The sequence below is a fragment of the Hemiscyllium ocellatum genome, chromosome 3 (genome assembly GCF_020745735.1).
Source record: "Hemiscyllium ocellatum isolate sHemOce1 chromosome 3, sHemOce1.pat.X.cur, whole genome shotgun sequence".
NCBI lineage: Eukaryota > Metazoa > Chordata > Chondrichthyes > Orectolobiformes > Hemiscylliidae > Hemiscyllium > Hemiscyllium ocellatum.
In genome coordinates, this window is record NC_083403.1 from 93788961 (window position 1) to 93803847 (window position 14887).

Genomic DNA, 14887 nt, shown 5'->3' on the forward strand with positions numbered 1-14887 from the left:
CTTCTTCCCCTTCTGCAATGAATAAAGTTTGGAATAGAAAATGACATCTAGGTTTGAATTACTGAATAAATTTTCACTTCATTGCAATGTAGCAGAAGATACAAGACAAAATTTATCAGCAATTCAAGATTCTCTGTCCATTGTTTTGCAAGAACCTCCTGAAATGACAAAATTCATGCTATGTATGGGAGAATCTTTCAATTTTGGAAGGGGTGCGTTGGAGCACCTTCTCTTATACAGCTCACCCAATTCCCTCATGATTGGCAGTGGATCTGCTGTGATCTGTTTTATATTCCTTCCAAAGTTGAAAGCTTCTCCCACAGTGATAATTAAACAGAAGTGATACTTAAGCAGTTCACTCTTACCTGATCGGCATGCAATGTCCACGTCTTTTTCAAAGTCTGTCTGTTTAAAATAAAATAGCAAAGTTAATTAAGATAACAACATCAAATAAAGGAAGTACTAATCCTTAATCAATAAAATCTCCAGCTAATTAGCCCAATTTAGCTTCACTCAACTGTTGAGGAACAAAATGGAATAAAAACAAAAAGTGTTGAAAATATATAGTGATCAGCCAACATCTGTGAGCAGAGAAACAGTTAGTGCCTTGAAAAAATTAAATATCACTCCTATTAATATGACTCATTGGAACTCAAACTTAAGACTCGAAATGTTAACTCTGTTGCTCATCCACAGCTACTGCCAAGACCCTGCTGAATATTTTCAACATTTCATCTTTTGATTTTGGATTTTCACAGTGTTTTGCTTTTATTAAAATGAGTTGTTATGCTATCAGAACTTTTACAATTTTGTCCAATGCCTGAACGTTAGCAGGATGCTATCACTTTTGAGGAAATAGGGCCAGCTAAAAGAAAACTAGGATACGAAGAACATTGGATAATTCCAATCTGACCAGAACAGACTGCTCAGCCAGGTATGATGTATCTTTACATTAGATTCTGACCATTCATTATACAGTATTAATAAAAATAGTAGACAAATATATTTCAACATTAATACTGAAAGCACACAATGTACCAGGAACTACCAGCAAACCATTCAGAGAAAGGAGTTTAATTTGGATAAATGTGTGGTGCTGCATTTTGAAAAAGCAAATTAGAACAGGACTTATATGCTTAATGGTAAGGTCCTGGGGAGTGTTGCTGAACAAAGAGACTTTGGGTGCAGGTTCATATCTCCATGAGAGTAGAGTTGCAGATAGATAGGATAGTGAAGAAACTTTCCTTTATTGGTCAGAGCATTGAGTATAGGAGTTGGGAGGTCATGTTGAGGCTGTTCAGGACATTGGTCGGCCACTTTTGGACTACTACATCACATTTTAGATTAGATTACTTACTTAAATTAGATTACTTACAGTGTGGAAACAGGCCCTTCGGCCCAACAAGTCCACACCGACCCGCCGAAGCGCAACCCACCCATACCTCTACATTTACCTCTTACCTAACACTACGGGCAATTTAGCATGGCCAATTCACCTGACCCGCACATCTTTGGACTGTGGGAGGAAACCGGAGCACCCGGAGGAAACCCACGCAGACACGGGGAGAACGTGCAAACTCCACACAGTCAGTCGCCTGAGGCAGGAAATAAACCTGGGTCTCTGGCGCTGTGAGGCAGCAGTGCTAACCACTGTGCCACCATGCCACCCACAGCATTTTGTTGAGCGGTAATGATTAACAGCAGTTTACAAGTATAGATACCTAATATAAAGACGTCCTCCTTTTATAAATTGAAGGTGTATCTTTACAGCAACAATACAAGATAACATTGTGTCACAATATATCTATATATAAAGCAACAGATGTACAAGTCTCTGAAACCTGTCTGTGGTTTGCTTACCTATGCAAATGGAGATGTATTAATCATTGCTGGAGACAACTGTACATTTTCAGGACACTGGACAGGGGTGCTGTATTCGTGTTGCAATTTAGAGTGCATTCTACTCACAACAGGACTATTCAATGTTTCAGATTTTGACAATTTTCTGGTTTGGCATCAGTTTTGATGCATGGTCATGCTATTTGATGTTTGTACTTTATTCAATCTTGCTCTGGAGATTTCTGTTGGATTCCATATGCCACAAGTCAGGTGGTGAACACAAACCTATTATTGGATATTCAGATAGAGTAATTCATTGCCCTCATATCTTTCAAAACAACTTTCATCTTCCTGTTTTTCAATGTGTCAGGTGCACCTGGATGTATTGATGAATGACAACAGGAGAGGTTACTCCACCCTTGTCTGTCGAATAAAAATTCTGCAGCGGCAGAAACAGTCACATTGAATGCTGTCAATCTAGGATGAAACCTGGCAAAGTATGAATTGTGTTTTATTTGACAGTGCCACATGATTAAGATTTTAAAGCTTGAACTGTATCCCTACCTTTCTATTAGATCTGGACTAGTGTGGTAATGACAATAGTACAGCTCACTCACCATTTCTCACACATCATCTTAAAGGAATTGTATTGAGGTCATTATCAGAAACAATCACCAATGGTACCCAAATAGGGTGGAGATTAAACTAAAATTGACCACAATGGTTGCAACAGAGGCATCATGTAATGTCGAATAATGGGTAAGTTGGAAGAGTAATCCATTTCAATCCAGGAAGTAATCTGGTTGGAAGCTGAAGACATCAATTGTGGATCTGGTCCATGAGTGTGTAGGTACTTCAGATGCAGTAGTGGCTCTTTTTGATTGTTCACATGAAGGTTTGATATGTCTTGCTTTCCGTCATGGCTTTTCCACCATCTTGGCGACTTCCTCATTAGTCTCTTTCGGGTTCAGCCAATTTCCATGTGTGCCGAAATCAACTGTTGGTGGCTTGCAGGTCACGTGGACCCTGGGATGACAGCTTGCTATCCCTTAAATGTGACTTTTTGAGGTATTCTGAACTGATCTTTCAGACCATTTTGGCTCTTTCAGCCTTTGGAACATGCCAGAATGACTCTGACCATTACACCAATCACAGTATTCTATTGTTTAAATACAGGATTTGAAAGGGAGTGATGTATAAAAGGCTTTGCTAAAACTATGCAAGGCAATAATCTGACGTCAACTGGAGTATTGTGGGCAGCATTGGGCTCTTTGTCGAAGGAAAAATATGCTGGCATTGGAAGCAGTACAGAGAAGGTTCACTAGGCGCCATCAGATTTGGAGTCTTATGAGGAGAGGTTGGCTATATTTGATCTGTACTCATTGCAATATAGAAGAATGAGAGGCAAGCTTAATGAAATTTACAAGATTCTTAGGGAACTTGGTTGGGTAGATGCAGAAAAGTTGCTTCCTCCTTTTGCAGAGTCTAGTAAAGCAGAGATGTGGAGACATTTCTTCTCCAAGGGTTGTGAATCTGGAATTCTGTACTGCAGAGGGCTGTCTAGGCTGGGTGATTAAGTATATTCAAGGCTGAGACAGATAGTTAATCAGTTAGGGAATCAAAGATTATGGGAAAAAAGGCAAGAAAGTGGAGTTGAGGGTTATCAGATCAGCCATTAACTCTTTGAATGGCAGAGCAGACTTGACAACCTGAATGGCCTGTTTTTTGCACGTGTTTTACAGAACATAGAAAATAGAACAGTACAGCACAGAACAGGCCCTTCACCCACGATGTTGTGCCGACCACTGATCCTCATGTATGCACCCTCAAATTTCTGTGACCATATGCATTTCCAGCAGTCTCTTAAATGTCCCCAGTGACCTTGCTTCCACAACTGCTGCTGGCAACACATTCCATGCTCTCACAACTCTGTGTGAAGAACCCGCCCCTCTATACTTTCCTCCAACCAGCTTAAAACTATGACCCCTCGTGTTAGTCATTTCTGCCCTGGGAATGAGTCTCTGGCTATCGACTCTATCTATGCCTCTCGTTATCTTGTATATCTCTCCTCCTCCTCTGCTCCAATGAAAAAAGTCCGAGCTCAGTCAGCCTCTCTTCATAAGATAAGCCTGACCTTCTGAATGAGCCTACCATGGGAACCTTATCAAATGCCTTGCTGAAGTCCATATATACCACATCCACAGCCCGACCCTCATAAACTTTTCGAGTCACATCCTCAAAGAACTCGATAAGGTTTGTGAGGCATGACCTGCCCCTCTCAAAGCCGTGTTGACTGTATTTAATCAAGCCATGCTCTTCCAGATGGTCATAAGTCCTATCCCTCAGACTCCTTTCTAACACCTTGCAGACGACAGACGTGAGACTTACTGGTCTGTAATTGCCGGGGATTTCCCTATTTCCTTTTTTGAAGAGAGGAATTACATTTGCCTCTCTCCAGTCCTCAGGTACGATTCCAATGGAGAGTGAGAATGCAAAGATCTTCGCAATGGCAATTACATTTTTCGTTTCCCAAAGCAGCCGAGGACAAATCTGGTCCGGGCCTGGCAACTTGTCAATCTTAATGTTTCACAAAATTTGCAGCACATCAGCTTCCTCTATCTCTATCCATTCCAGCATGCACACCTGCTCTTCAAAGGTTTCATTTACTACAAAGTTTGTTTCTTTCATAAAGACAGAAGCAAAAAACTCATTTAGGGCCTCCCTACCTCCTCAGACTCCACACACAAATTCCCTATGCTATCCCTGATCGGCCCTATGTTTTCTTTGACCATTCTCTTACTCCTCACATAAGTGTAAAATGCCTTTGTGCTCTCCCTAATCCGTTCTGCCAAACCTTTCTCGTGCCCCCTCCTGGCTCTCCTCAGACCATTTTTGAGCTCCTTCCTCATCTGCCTGTAATCCTCTAGAGCTGAGCTTGACCCTAGCTTCCTCCACCTTATGTAAGCTACCTTTTTCCTTTTGACGAGAAGCTCCACCGCTCTCGTCATCCAAGGTTCCTTTATGTTACTTCGTGCCTGTCTCAGAGGGACATATTTATTCATCACTTGCAACAACTGTTCCTTAAACAGTCTCCACATGTCTATAGTGCCTTTACCATGGAACAATTGCTCCCAATCCATGCTTCCTAACTCATGTCTAAACACATCATAGTTACCTCTTCCCCAATTAAATTTCCTCCCATTTTGCCTAATCCTCTCCTTCTCCATAGCTATGTAGAATGTGAGGCATTTGTGGTCACTATCACCAAAATGCTCTCCCACCACAAGATCTGATACTTGCCCTGGCTTGTTTCCAAGTACCAAGTCTACCTGTCAACGTACTGAGTTAGGAAACCCTCCTGAACACACCTTACAATAACAGCTCTATTCAGATCTTCTGCTCGAAGGAGTTTCCAATCAATATTGGGAAAGTTAAAGTCACCCATTACAACAACCCTACTACGTCCACACTTTTCCAAAATCTGCCGACCTATGCTTTCTTCCACCTCTCTGCTGCTATTGGGGGACCTGTAGTAAACCCCTAACGAGGTGACTGCTCCTTTGCTGTTCCTAATTTCCACCCATACTGACTGTTAGGCAGGTCTTCCTCGACAATGGAAGCTTCTGTAGTTGTGATACCCTCTCTGATTAGTAGTGCTACACCCCCTCCTCTTTTCCCCCCCCTCCCTATTCTTTTTAAATGCTCTAAACCCTGGAACATCCAGCAACCATTCCTGCCCCTGAGAAACCCATGTCTCTGTTATGGCCACAACATCATAGCACCAGGTACTGATCCATGCTCTAAGTTCATCACTTTTATTCCTGATACTCCTTGCATTAAAGCAAACACACTTTAACTGATCCCTTGCTTCCTTCCCAGGAAAATCCTTCCCACTAGCTGGTCTACCTCTTGCTATTGCCTCATCTGCATCAACTCTCACCTTTTATGGTCTGATGGTTTCCTACCATAATATGTGGCAAGTAGATTACCAAATGTGCAATGTGCAGAAGGTCTTCTATTTAATGACAATGAGATATTCTTGTAGATCTAGGGCGATGTATGTGACTAGACAGATGATTTAGGGTACCTAACCATGGAATCACAGTGCTTATAGAATACCTTGCAATCGTTGTACCCTGTTTTGTATTTTGACCAGTAGGTGCTGCAAACTTAATGGTGTTTTGCACTGGATAACTACAAATAGCTTATGGTCGGTTATCAAAATGAACCTCATTCCAACTTAACAGACGCAAAACCACTAGATGCTGAATACCACTGCTAGGTTGCCACATTTTTTTCTTCACATATTCAATTTGAGCAAGAGACAAACACTTGGAGGCAAATGCTATGAATTTCCCTTTCTGCAGAAAGTAATTTTTGAGATGCATGAACCTCAAGCACAGTCTCCTCAGTCATATCATAAATTGATGAGTTGGTGGCCTTTCAGTTAATGACTTTTAAAATAATTAAAAATGTATCAGACTGTCATGACAAACAATAGGAACTTCATGAAGAGATTTTTGTGTCCACACTTAGTAGCACAAATGTGTATTATAATATTTATTTTGCAATGAAGGCTAGTCTGTCTTTTTTAAATGGTCACAGTGTTTTACAAGATGTCCCCTAGAGGTCATATTTAGTTTCATTTTAACTTCTTTAGATTAGATTCCCTACAGCGTGGAAACAGACTCTTTGGCCCAACAAGTCCACACTGATCCTCTGAAGAGCAACCCACCCAGATTCATTTCCCTCTGACTAATGCACCTAACACTATGGGCAATTTAGCATGGCCAATTCACCTGACCTGCACATCTTTGGACTGGGGAGGATAACGGAGCACCCAGAGGAAACCCACGCAGACACGGGGAGAATGTGCGAACTCGACACAGACAGTTGCCTGAGGCTGGAATCAAACCTGGGTCCCTGGTGCTGTGAGGCAGCAGTGCTAACCACTGAACCACTGTGACACCCATTAATTAGATTTCTCCCCACAGATGCTGTGTGTGAATATTTTATGTTTGCATTTTTCAGACTATTGTCAGACCGGATGTGTTCAGTCTATGGAGACCCTTATTGTCTCTAGAAATTTTAATTTTATTGGCTTATTTATCTGGCTTGGACATCCAGGAAACTTAGCTAAGCATGTGTATCAAAAGCTGGTCTGCTGCCTTTCCAATAAGTGCAAGAAGTTCTGCATTCATCTTTTGTCTGCTTGCAGGATATATACATCTATGTGAATTAGGAACAGTAATCAGTCTGTTTGATTGCATGAATTATGGTACTTTTAGTGGCCAGTGCCAAATTGGTTGGCATGTTGAATTTTTGCTGATTTTTCCAGGTTTATGGAATCCCTGCCCACAAAACAGTTACACTATTATGTTTGCGATAAAGGCGACAATCATAGGTGATTTTAGTCTACATACAAACTGGAAAAATTTGTTTTGCAATATTAGCCTGGATAACAAATTTAGGGAATCCTTTAGTGATAGCTTCTCAGAGCAATATGTTTAGGAACTGACCAGATAGACAGATTATTTTAGACCTGGTATTATGGCACCTTGAGATAGCAGCGACCACAATATAATTAATATTTGAAAATGGATATATACTAATATTTTCTCAATGTAACTCTCAACTTTTGCATACAGAATACAGCCTTAATACATACATTTTCAAAATGCCCATTGCCAATTCTATACTGGGTGCACTGGTCTTTTTCAATTCACTATTATCAAGGCATTTTAGTTTTAAATATGCAGAAGAGTCCAAGCTGTGCAATTAGCAAGCAACAAAATTCATGAAATATGCAGGGTTTTTTTTTGTTTTCATATAATGAGGAATGTTAATACTGAAGAGATACAGCAAATAAAGAAGCATTCTGCTGTCAGCACCCCTTGAAAAACCAAACCATGAAAAATGTTAGGATTGAGGTGTTCCTGGTAATGCTGACAACACTGGTGTGGTATGACGAATATCAAACAACAATGTCAGAATGCAGAAAAGGGATAGGGGCTTAGTGTCGTGGTGCAGTGATAATAACCTCTCTCCCAATGTTGGCAAAACAAAAGAACTAATCACTGACTTTAGAAAGAAAGGAGGAAAACACATCCCCATCTATATCAATGGAACGGAGGTTGAGAAGGTTGAGAGCGTCAAGTTTCTAGAAGTGATGATAACTGACAACCTGCCCTGGACAGTCAAGAAGGCAAAAGAATGCCTCTTCTTCCTCAGGTGGCTTAGGAAATTAGGCACGTCCATAAAGACCATCACCAATTTTTTTCAGATGCACCATACTACCGGGGTGCATAACAGCCTGCTCTGGTAACTGTACTGCTCAGGACGGTAAGAGACGACAGAAGATTGCGTGCACAGTTCCTAATGAAGGGCTTTTGCCCGAAACTATGATTTTCCTGCTCCTTGGATGCTGCCTGACCTGCTGTGCTTTTCCAGCACCACTCTAATCTTGAGTCTATTCTCCAGCATCTGAGTACCCAACTCTGCTTAGCTTGTGTGTACAGTCCAGATCATCACGTAAGCCAATATTCCATCCAAGGACTCCATTTACACTCCTCATTGCTGCAGAAAGGCTGCCAACATCATCAGAGACTCCTCCCGCCCTGGTGAAGCTCTCCTACAACCTCTTCCATCAGGCAGAAGCTTGAACACATGCATCAACAGGTTCAGAACAGCTTCTTCCCTTCCACTGTTAGACTGATGAATGGACTCTAACTTAGAATGATGTTGATCTTGTTAACATCGATGTTGCTTAGCACACCTCCTGTGCACTGTAACCTGTACGCCTCTCTCTGTCCAAGCACCCTATTATCTGCATGTCATTGCTTACTATGATCTGCCTGTACTGCTCACAAAGTTAGCTTTTCACTGTACTTGGGTACAAGTGACAATAAATCAAATCAACTTAAGTGTCCACTTTTCCAGACAACACCTAAGGAATCAGGCACTTGGAAACATCAGTAAAGTGATGATCTCTTAAAGACACCCCTAAGCAGAGTTGAACAGCAGAGGTATGTGGAGTTTGTTGCTCTGCCTACCTCCTTAAGTCTCGGTTTAGTATTTTTGGTTGCTCTCTGCTGATCTTACATACATCTTCTTGTAAATAGACACAATTCGCTGCTAGTTTTATTAAAAAGAAACTATGGGAGCAAATTGCTTATCTGCCCATTTGGCTGGGGGTGGTAAATAGTTCAGGAACACCACAGGGGTGAAAATGAAAAACAAACAAATAAAATGAAAACAATTAAATACTAGCAGATAGAAAGTAATATACATAAATTAGAATGGGTAAAATATGACAATTCATGCGTATGATAGAATGATGCAGCATACAAAGGAGGCCATTCAGCCAATTGTGCCAGTACTGGCTCTTTAAAAGAGATATCCAATTAATTCCACTTCTCCACATTTTCCCATAACCCAGCAAATTCTCTCCCTTCACTTATTTATTCAATTTTGTCTTGGAAGTTACTACTGATTATGCCTTCCCTTTCAGAATGTATTTTCCAAATCATCAGAACCTGGTGTTTAAATGCACTGAGATATCATTTAGTGTCTTTTCCCAACTATCTTAAACAAGAGCACTGCATACGGTTTCCCCCTTATTTACTGTTCACAGGTTTGAACACCCTTTGTTCAATCTCCCATCAATCTTGTAAAATAGAAGTGCCCCAATTCCCTGTCTTTTCTGTTTTGTCAATGGATAAGAATGAGAAGCAGAAAGTTCTGGAGCGCAATATGTTGAGGAGAGGGGAAAGAGCAAGGTTAGAGATATTGTTCTTGTTGTGTCGCCATAGTCCTACCAGACCACAGAGGCTACTCTCATTTTGAGAGAAGCAATTGGTGGTGATTTAACCTGAGGGGCACCAGGCTTCAGGCAAGGGAAGAGGTTGAGAAGGAAAGTCTTTCATGCTAACAGGAATTGAACCCACACTGTTGGTATCATACTGCTTGCTAAACCAACAATCCAGCCAACTGAGCTAAATCGATTCCCAGAGGTATAAGCAGTTAATAAAAACCAGCCACATGCTAGGCAAAGTCACGTCTTCCTTTGTCTTTCAAATGGGACTAAAATAATTTTTATTGATGTTTGTTGTTGGAGTGTGATAATCTGGTTCTTGTACTTCTGCTCTATGAAGGAATTGAGTTGCATCCCCACTGTTTCAGCAGATCTGTGAACTGTACAGAATGGACTGGGCATAGATGAGCCACAAGGGAATTTGTGGATTCAAGATCACTCAGCATTTCTCAGGGCAAGCTATCAGCATTTCCTGCACTCGGTGCACAAAAGAACATTAAAAAATGGGAGCAGCTGTGCAACATTTTCCTCTTTAAGGATGCCACACTATTCTATATTATCAGTGTTGATCTACCCCAAGCCTCAAGTCCTCTATCATATCAGCTCCTCAAAGCACACACAATTCCCTGATATTTCTAAAATTTATCTTCCTCTTTAACTATTTTTAGTAATCTAGACTCTACAACTGTCTGTTGTAGAGATTTCCAGACATTTGCTACTCTGTGAGAATAAATTTCTTCATAGGAGCCTATAATATTCTAACAGGATTAGACAAAGTAAACAGAGAAATGATGATCCCGTACAGGGTAGGCGACTCTGGACAGAAAGGAAGGTAAATATCTCCACCCGGAGAACAGTGATCCTGTTAAATTCTCTGCCATAGAAAGTAATTGAGGCTAAAAGATTGAATGTTTTTGAGAAGTAGTTAGATATACTTAGGGCTGAAAGGATCAAAGAGTATGGGGAGGAAGCAGGAACAGGGTACTGAGATTGATAATCAGCCATAATCATACCAAATGGCAGAGCAAGCTCAAAAGTCCAAATGGTCTTCTCCTACTCCTATCTTCTCTGTTTCACATTTCAATTTTTAAGTGAATGCCCCCTTATTCTGCAAATATGTCCCCTAGTTTGAGACTCCTTCACAATGGAAACATCTTCTAACAGTTTGGTGAATAACATATCTTCAAATTCTGATGAATTATCGTGCACAGTATGGAGAAATTCTTTGGCTACAGAGTTTACTACAATCATTTTAGTTTTAAATCACATAAAGAAGCCTGCATATCAAATAAATGGAAACGTTTAAGACTAGAACAATTGGTATCATTAACTGCTGTGAATTAACACTTAACAAACAACTGAGTTTTGAGATTGTCCTGTGTAATATAAATCCCTCGACTAACATTCAAAATACTGAAAATACTGGACAGGTCCGGCAACAACTGGGGAGAGAGAAAAAAAAAGAAGAGAAAGGAAGAATTTAACCCCATGCTCTAAAAGAAGTGACAGTAACAGAGGTGGAGGAACAAAATAAAATCAAGGAGAACCCAGGTAGAGGCAGCAGACAATGTGAATGATTAATGGTCCAATGAACAGAATTAAAAGGGACATCAGAAGGAAAAGGTCAGTGTTTTGGTCACTTAATGAGAGTTGGTCAGCTACAGAACTCTCTACGAGAGGGGAAGATGGAGAGCAGGAGGAAGAGGGCTAGGCCCTGGCATTGTTGAATCATTGGTGTCACAGAGCAGTCTCAGATGAGTAGCAGTGGATGTTTGAGGATGCTGAAAGGCCAGTAAGTGTGGCATACCGTGGCACCAGAACACCATGAAGTCATCTTAAGTTGCTGAGTATCTAACACCAATTGAATGGAGGCAGCTTCCCAGTTCTTTTCTCTCTGGGGCTGGGGTGTTGGTTCCCATGGGGGTGTGTTGGCAGATCAGAACTGCAGTGAGGGAGGGTGGTAGGATTTTGGGTATTTGGTCTGGCAGGGTTAGTCAGACGTTTCGATGGCATGGACAGAGCTAGGGTAGGGGTTGGGGATTTCACTGGTGAGTCAGGAGGTCAACATAATTGCTATGTAGGAATTAGAGCAGGTTTTAATCCTCTGACATTGCCCAGTTAATTGTTAAGCTATAATCATCAGAACCCTCAGAAATCCCAACTCAACATTGGAGGTTTTGGATGGTTCCAGTGCTGGGTAACTGCTTCAAGGAAATTACAACTTCCCAGGTAGCTCTTGCAGAGTCAACTGCATTAGGATTTCTGCATGGTCTCGCTGCTCAGCTCCAATCTGCCCTGCTGCAATGCCACCTCCTCACTTGGGTTTCTATAGCTCTAACTCTACAACTTTTTGCCAATGTCAAGAGTGTCTTTCATACACTTTTATATTAAAAAAAAGTATAACCAAAATCAATTATTAACTTAAAAACAATCACTTAAAGGGGAACTGTACACAAAATCAAATCCCACAAGGGAACTTATCAATTAAACTAACATTTGCTGTGGATTATGTACTTCACCCCTTGTAGTACTTATAGGCCATGGAATGCCTCAAGTGACAAGTGAACACCACATGCTCCTATTCCATGGATACTTGGACATAGATGTAAGAGAGGCAGGCATTACAGTTTAATGACTTCCCCACCACCCCACATCCTGCCTTGACATGCTAATGGCCACTTGATCACTCCTCATACACTCCTCTAACCAAATGAACATGGTAATTACATAACAATCTCTTAAAGGGTGTTGCAATGTAAACAAAAACACATGGTTAAAGCAAAAAACTTCAACTGAAACTTAAAATATCATTCCTGAGGCTAATGATGTGCTCAAGAACCCAAGATACTCATTGGTCACAGAAGGCATTAAAGTGTCTCTTCATAACTGCATGGATACTTATTACTAAGTGTCACTCACGGGGATTTTCTTTACCTTAATTTATACGATTAACATGATCTCTCTCAGTGGCACTGTTGAGGCTCCCAGAATTGTAGTCTCTCTGACTGCATCACCAGAGTTGTAGGCCTGCTCACTGCCCCCTGCCTCCTGGCAAAATCTCACCTCGAGTTAATTTTTCAATTCAGGATGTGACAATGATCTGAAACAGTAACCCCCCGCCTTGTCCATAGATGCTATTTGACCTGCAGTGTCTATGCCTCTTTTTTTGCATTCTCAGCATCCACACAAATTTTCTTTTGTATCAGCATAAATTTTATATTTACTCTTTCTTGACTTTCATTTTACTTTTCTATATTAACTCATATCTTTCTTCCACTCCAAAAGAAAACAAAGAACTGAGGATGCTTGAAATCTGAAACAAAAACAGAAAATGCTGGAGAAACTCAGCAAGTCTGGCTACATCTGTGGAGAAAATAAACAAAGCAAGGTTTCAAGTCCAGTGGCCTTCACCATTAGTGCTAGCCACTGTGGAAGGGTGGTGTTTATGCTGATGGAAGTGGGTGTATGGTGGTTTGGGTAAGATGTGAATATAAAGAGTGGAGATGGTGCCAAGAGGGGGATAGAGGAAAGGGGAAACACATACTGGGATTGCTGACAAGACAAGAGGGAGATAAATGCTAGGTAAGGTGCTAACGGGAAGAGTAAATGGTTATAAATGGGTGAGCTGTGCTGGGAGCAACCCATTGAGAATAGAGCCCAAAAATGAACCTGAGCTTCCAGTTGCCAGCTATTTCAACATACCACTGTGCTCGTTGCTTTAATTTCTGACCAGTGGTCAATGAACTCAACACATTAACTCTGTTTCTCTCGCTATAGCTTCTGACAGACTTGTTAAGTTTCTTTCTTTTATTTTGTTCCTCTCTTTTTATTTCTCTTTATGTACCTGATTTAGCAATGAATTTACTTGCTCTAATGCATGTTCCTTGTGCTGTGTATCTCTTATGCTTTCAAACTGATCCTTTCAGACTAAATCCTATTGCTTTGTTTGTTGACCCAGGATGTTAGGTGCACTGTTAGCTTCTCTGCACCTTTATCAGCTCATACAATCAGGAACTCAATGGGTAAAATATGCTTTTTTTAAAATTATATTTATAGGGATGATTTGAAATTATTGGTATATAGTCTCTCATTATCCAAAGGACAAGTGAGAGTTAACCATGTTACTATGGGTCTGGAATTACATTTAGGCTGGACCATGCAACGAGGACAGATTTCTTTCCCGAAAGCAAATTTGACGGGTTGCTGTGTTTTTCATTCTGGATTTTATTACTTGATATTTTATTAAAATCCTTCTACCATTGTGAAAAATGAACGCATTTACCCAGAGAATTAGCCTTGAGCTCTGGATTACTGTCTAGTGAGATTACCACCACCACCTTGCGTTGCTGGGCTGAAGAGTGCAACTTAATGACAGGCATGATCATACGTTAGGCTATAGCAAAATCTGCCTCAGGGTAGACACATTTTAAAGTGGAGATATTCTTTGAGGGTTTAAATTAGTCAATCTTCTGTTAACAAAGGCAATGAAAATGCAAAAAGAATACATTGGCATCTCAACCAATTTTCAAGTCAACTACTTCCATGAGCTCTACTTGATTGTCAATAATAATATGAGGGTGGAGTATTTTTAAGGAACTGAGTAACCAAGCTATCTCATCTGTGCTCTGCCACATGATTATAATGGTGACAACAACATTGCTTGGTGCAGACAGGGCACATTTGGAATGAATGCCCAATTTTTGGCAATGAGGATGGTAGGCAGCATGAAATTAAATGCAGAAACCTACAACAATAAAGGGGCTTGAAAGTACTTGTGCATGAAAGACACAGAGGAAGCACACAGGTGCTGCAGTTAATTGGGATTGTTAGTGAAATGTTAACTCTTGTTTTAAGGCGGTCGGAGTAAAGAACAAGGACTGTTTACCACAAATGTACAAGGACCTGGTGATACTTGAACTGTGAGCAATTTTGGCTGCCCTATTTAAGGAAATATATTATTTCATTGAAATCAGTTCAGAGAAGGTTGACTCGGATATGGAGGGATTGCGTTATGAGCAAAGGCTAAACCGGTTAGAACTCGATTCATTGCAATTAGGAACAATGAGAAATTATACTATTGAAACAGAAGGAATTTTTAAGGGACTTGACTGAGTAAATGCTGATAGGCTTTCCTATGAGGGGAATCATCCTAAGACCAGAGGGCATAGTCTTGGAATTAAGGGGTGTCAGTTTAAGACGAGATATGGAGGATTTCTTCTTTCAGAGGTTTCAGAG

At 40.7% G+C, this 14887-nt stretch overlaps 1 protein-coding gene across 1 annotated transcript in view; it reads right to left on the reverse strand.

The window, feature by feature from the left end:
* The window catches only part of adgrb3 (adhesion G protein-coupled receptor B3), an 870525-nt gene that overhangs the window by 66865 nt on the left and 788773 nt on the right, over positions 1 to 14887 (reverse strand). The window contains exon 27 of the mRNA XM_060821286.1: positions 366 to 405. Within this exon, the coding sequence (XP_060677269.1) occupies positions 366 to 405 (40 nt within the window). The remainder of the gene's footprint in view (positions 1 to 365; positions 406 to 14887) is intronic.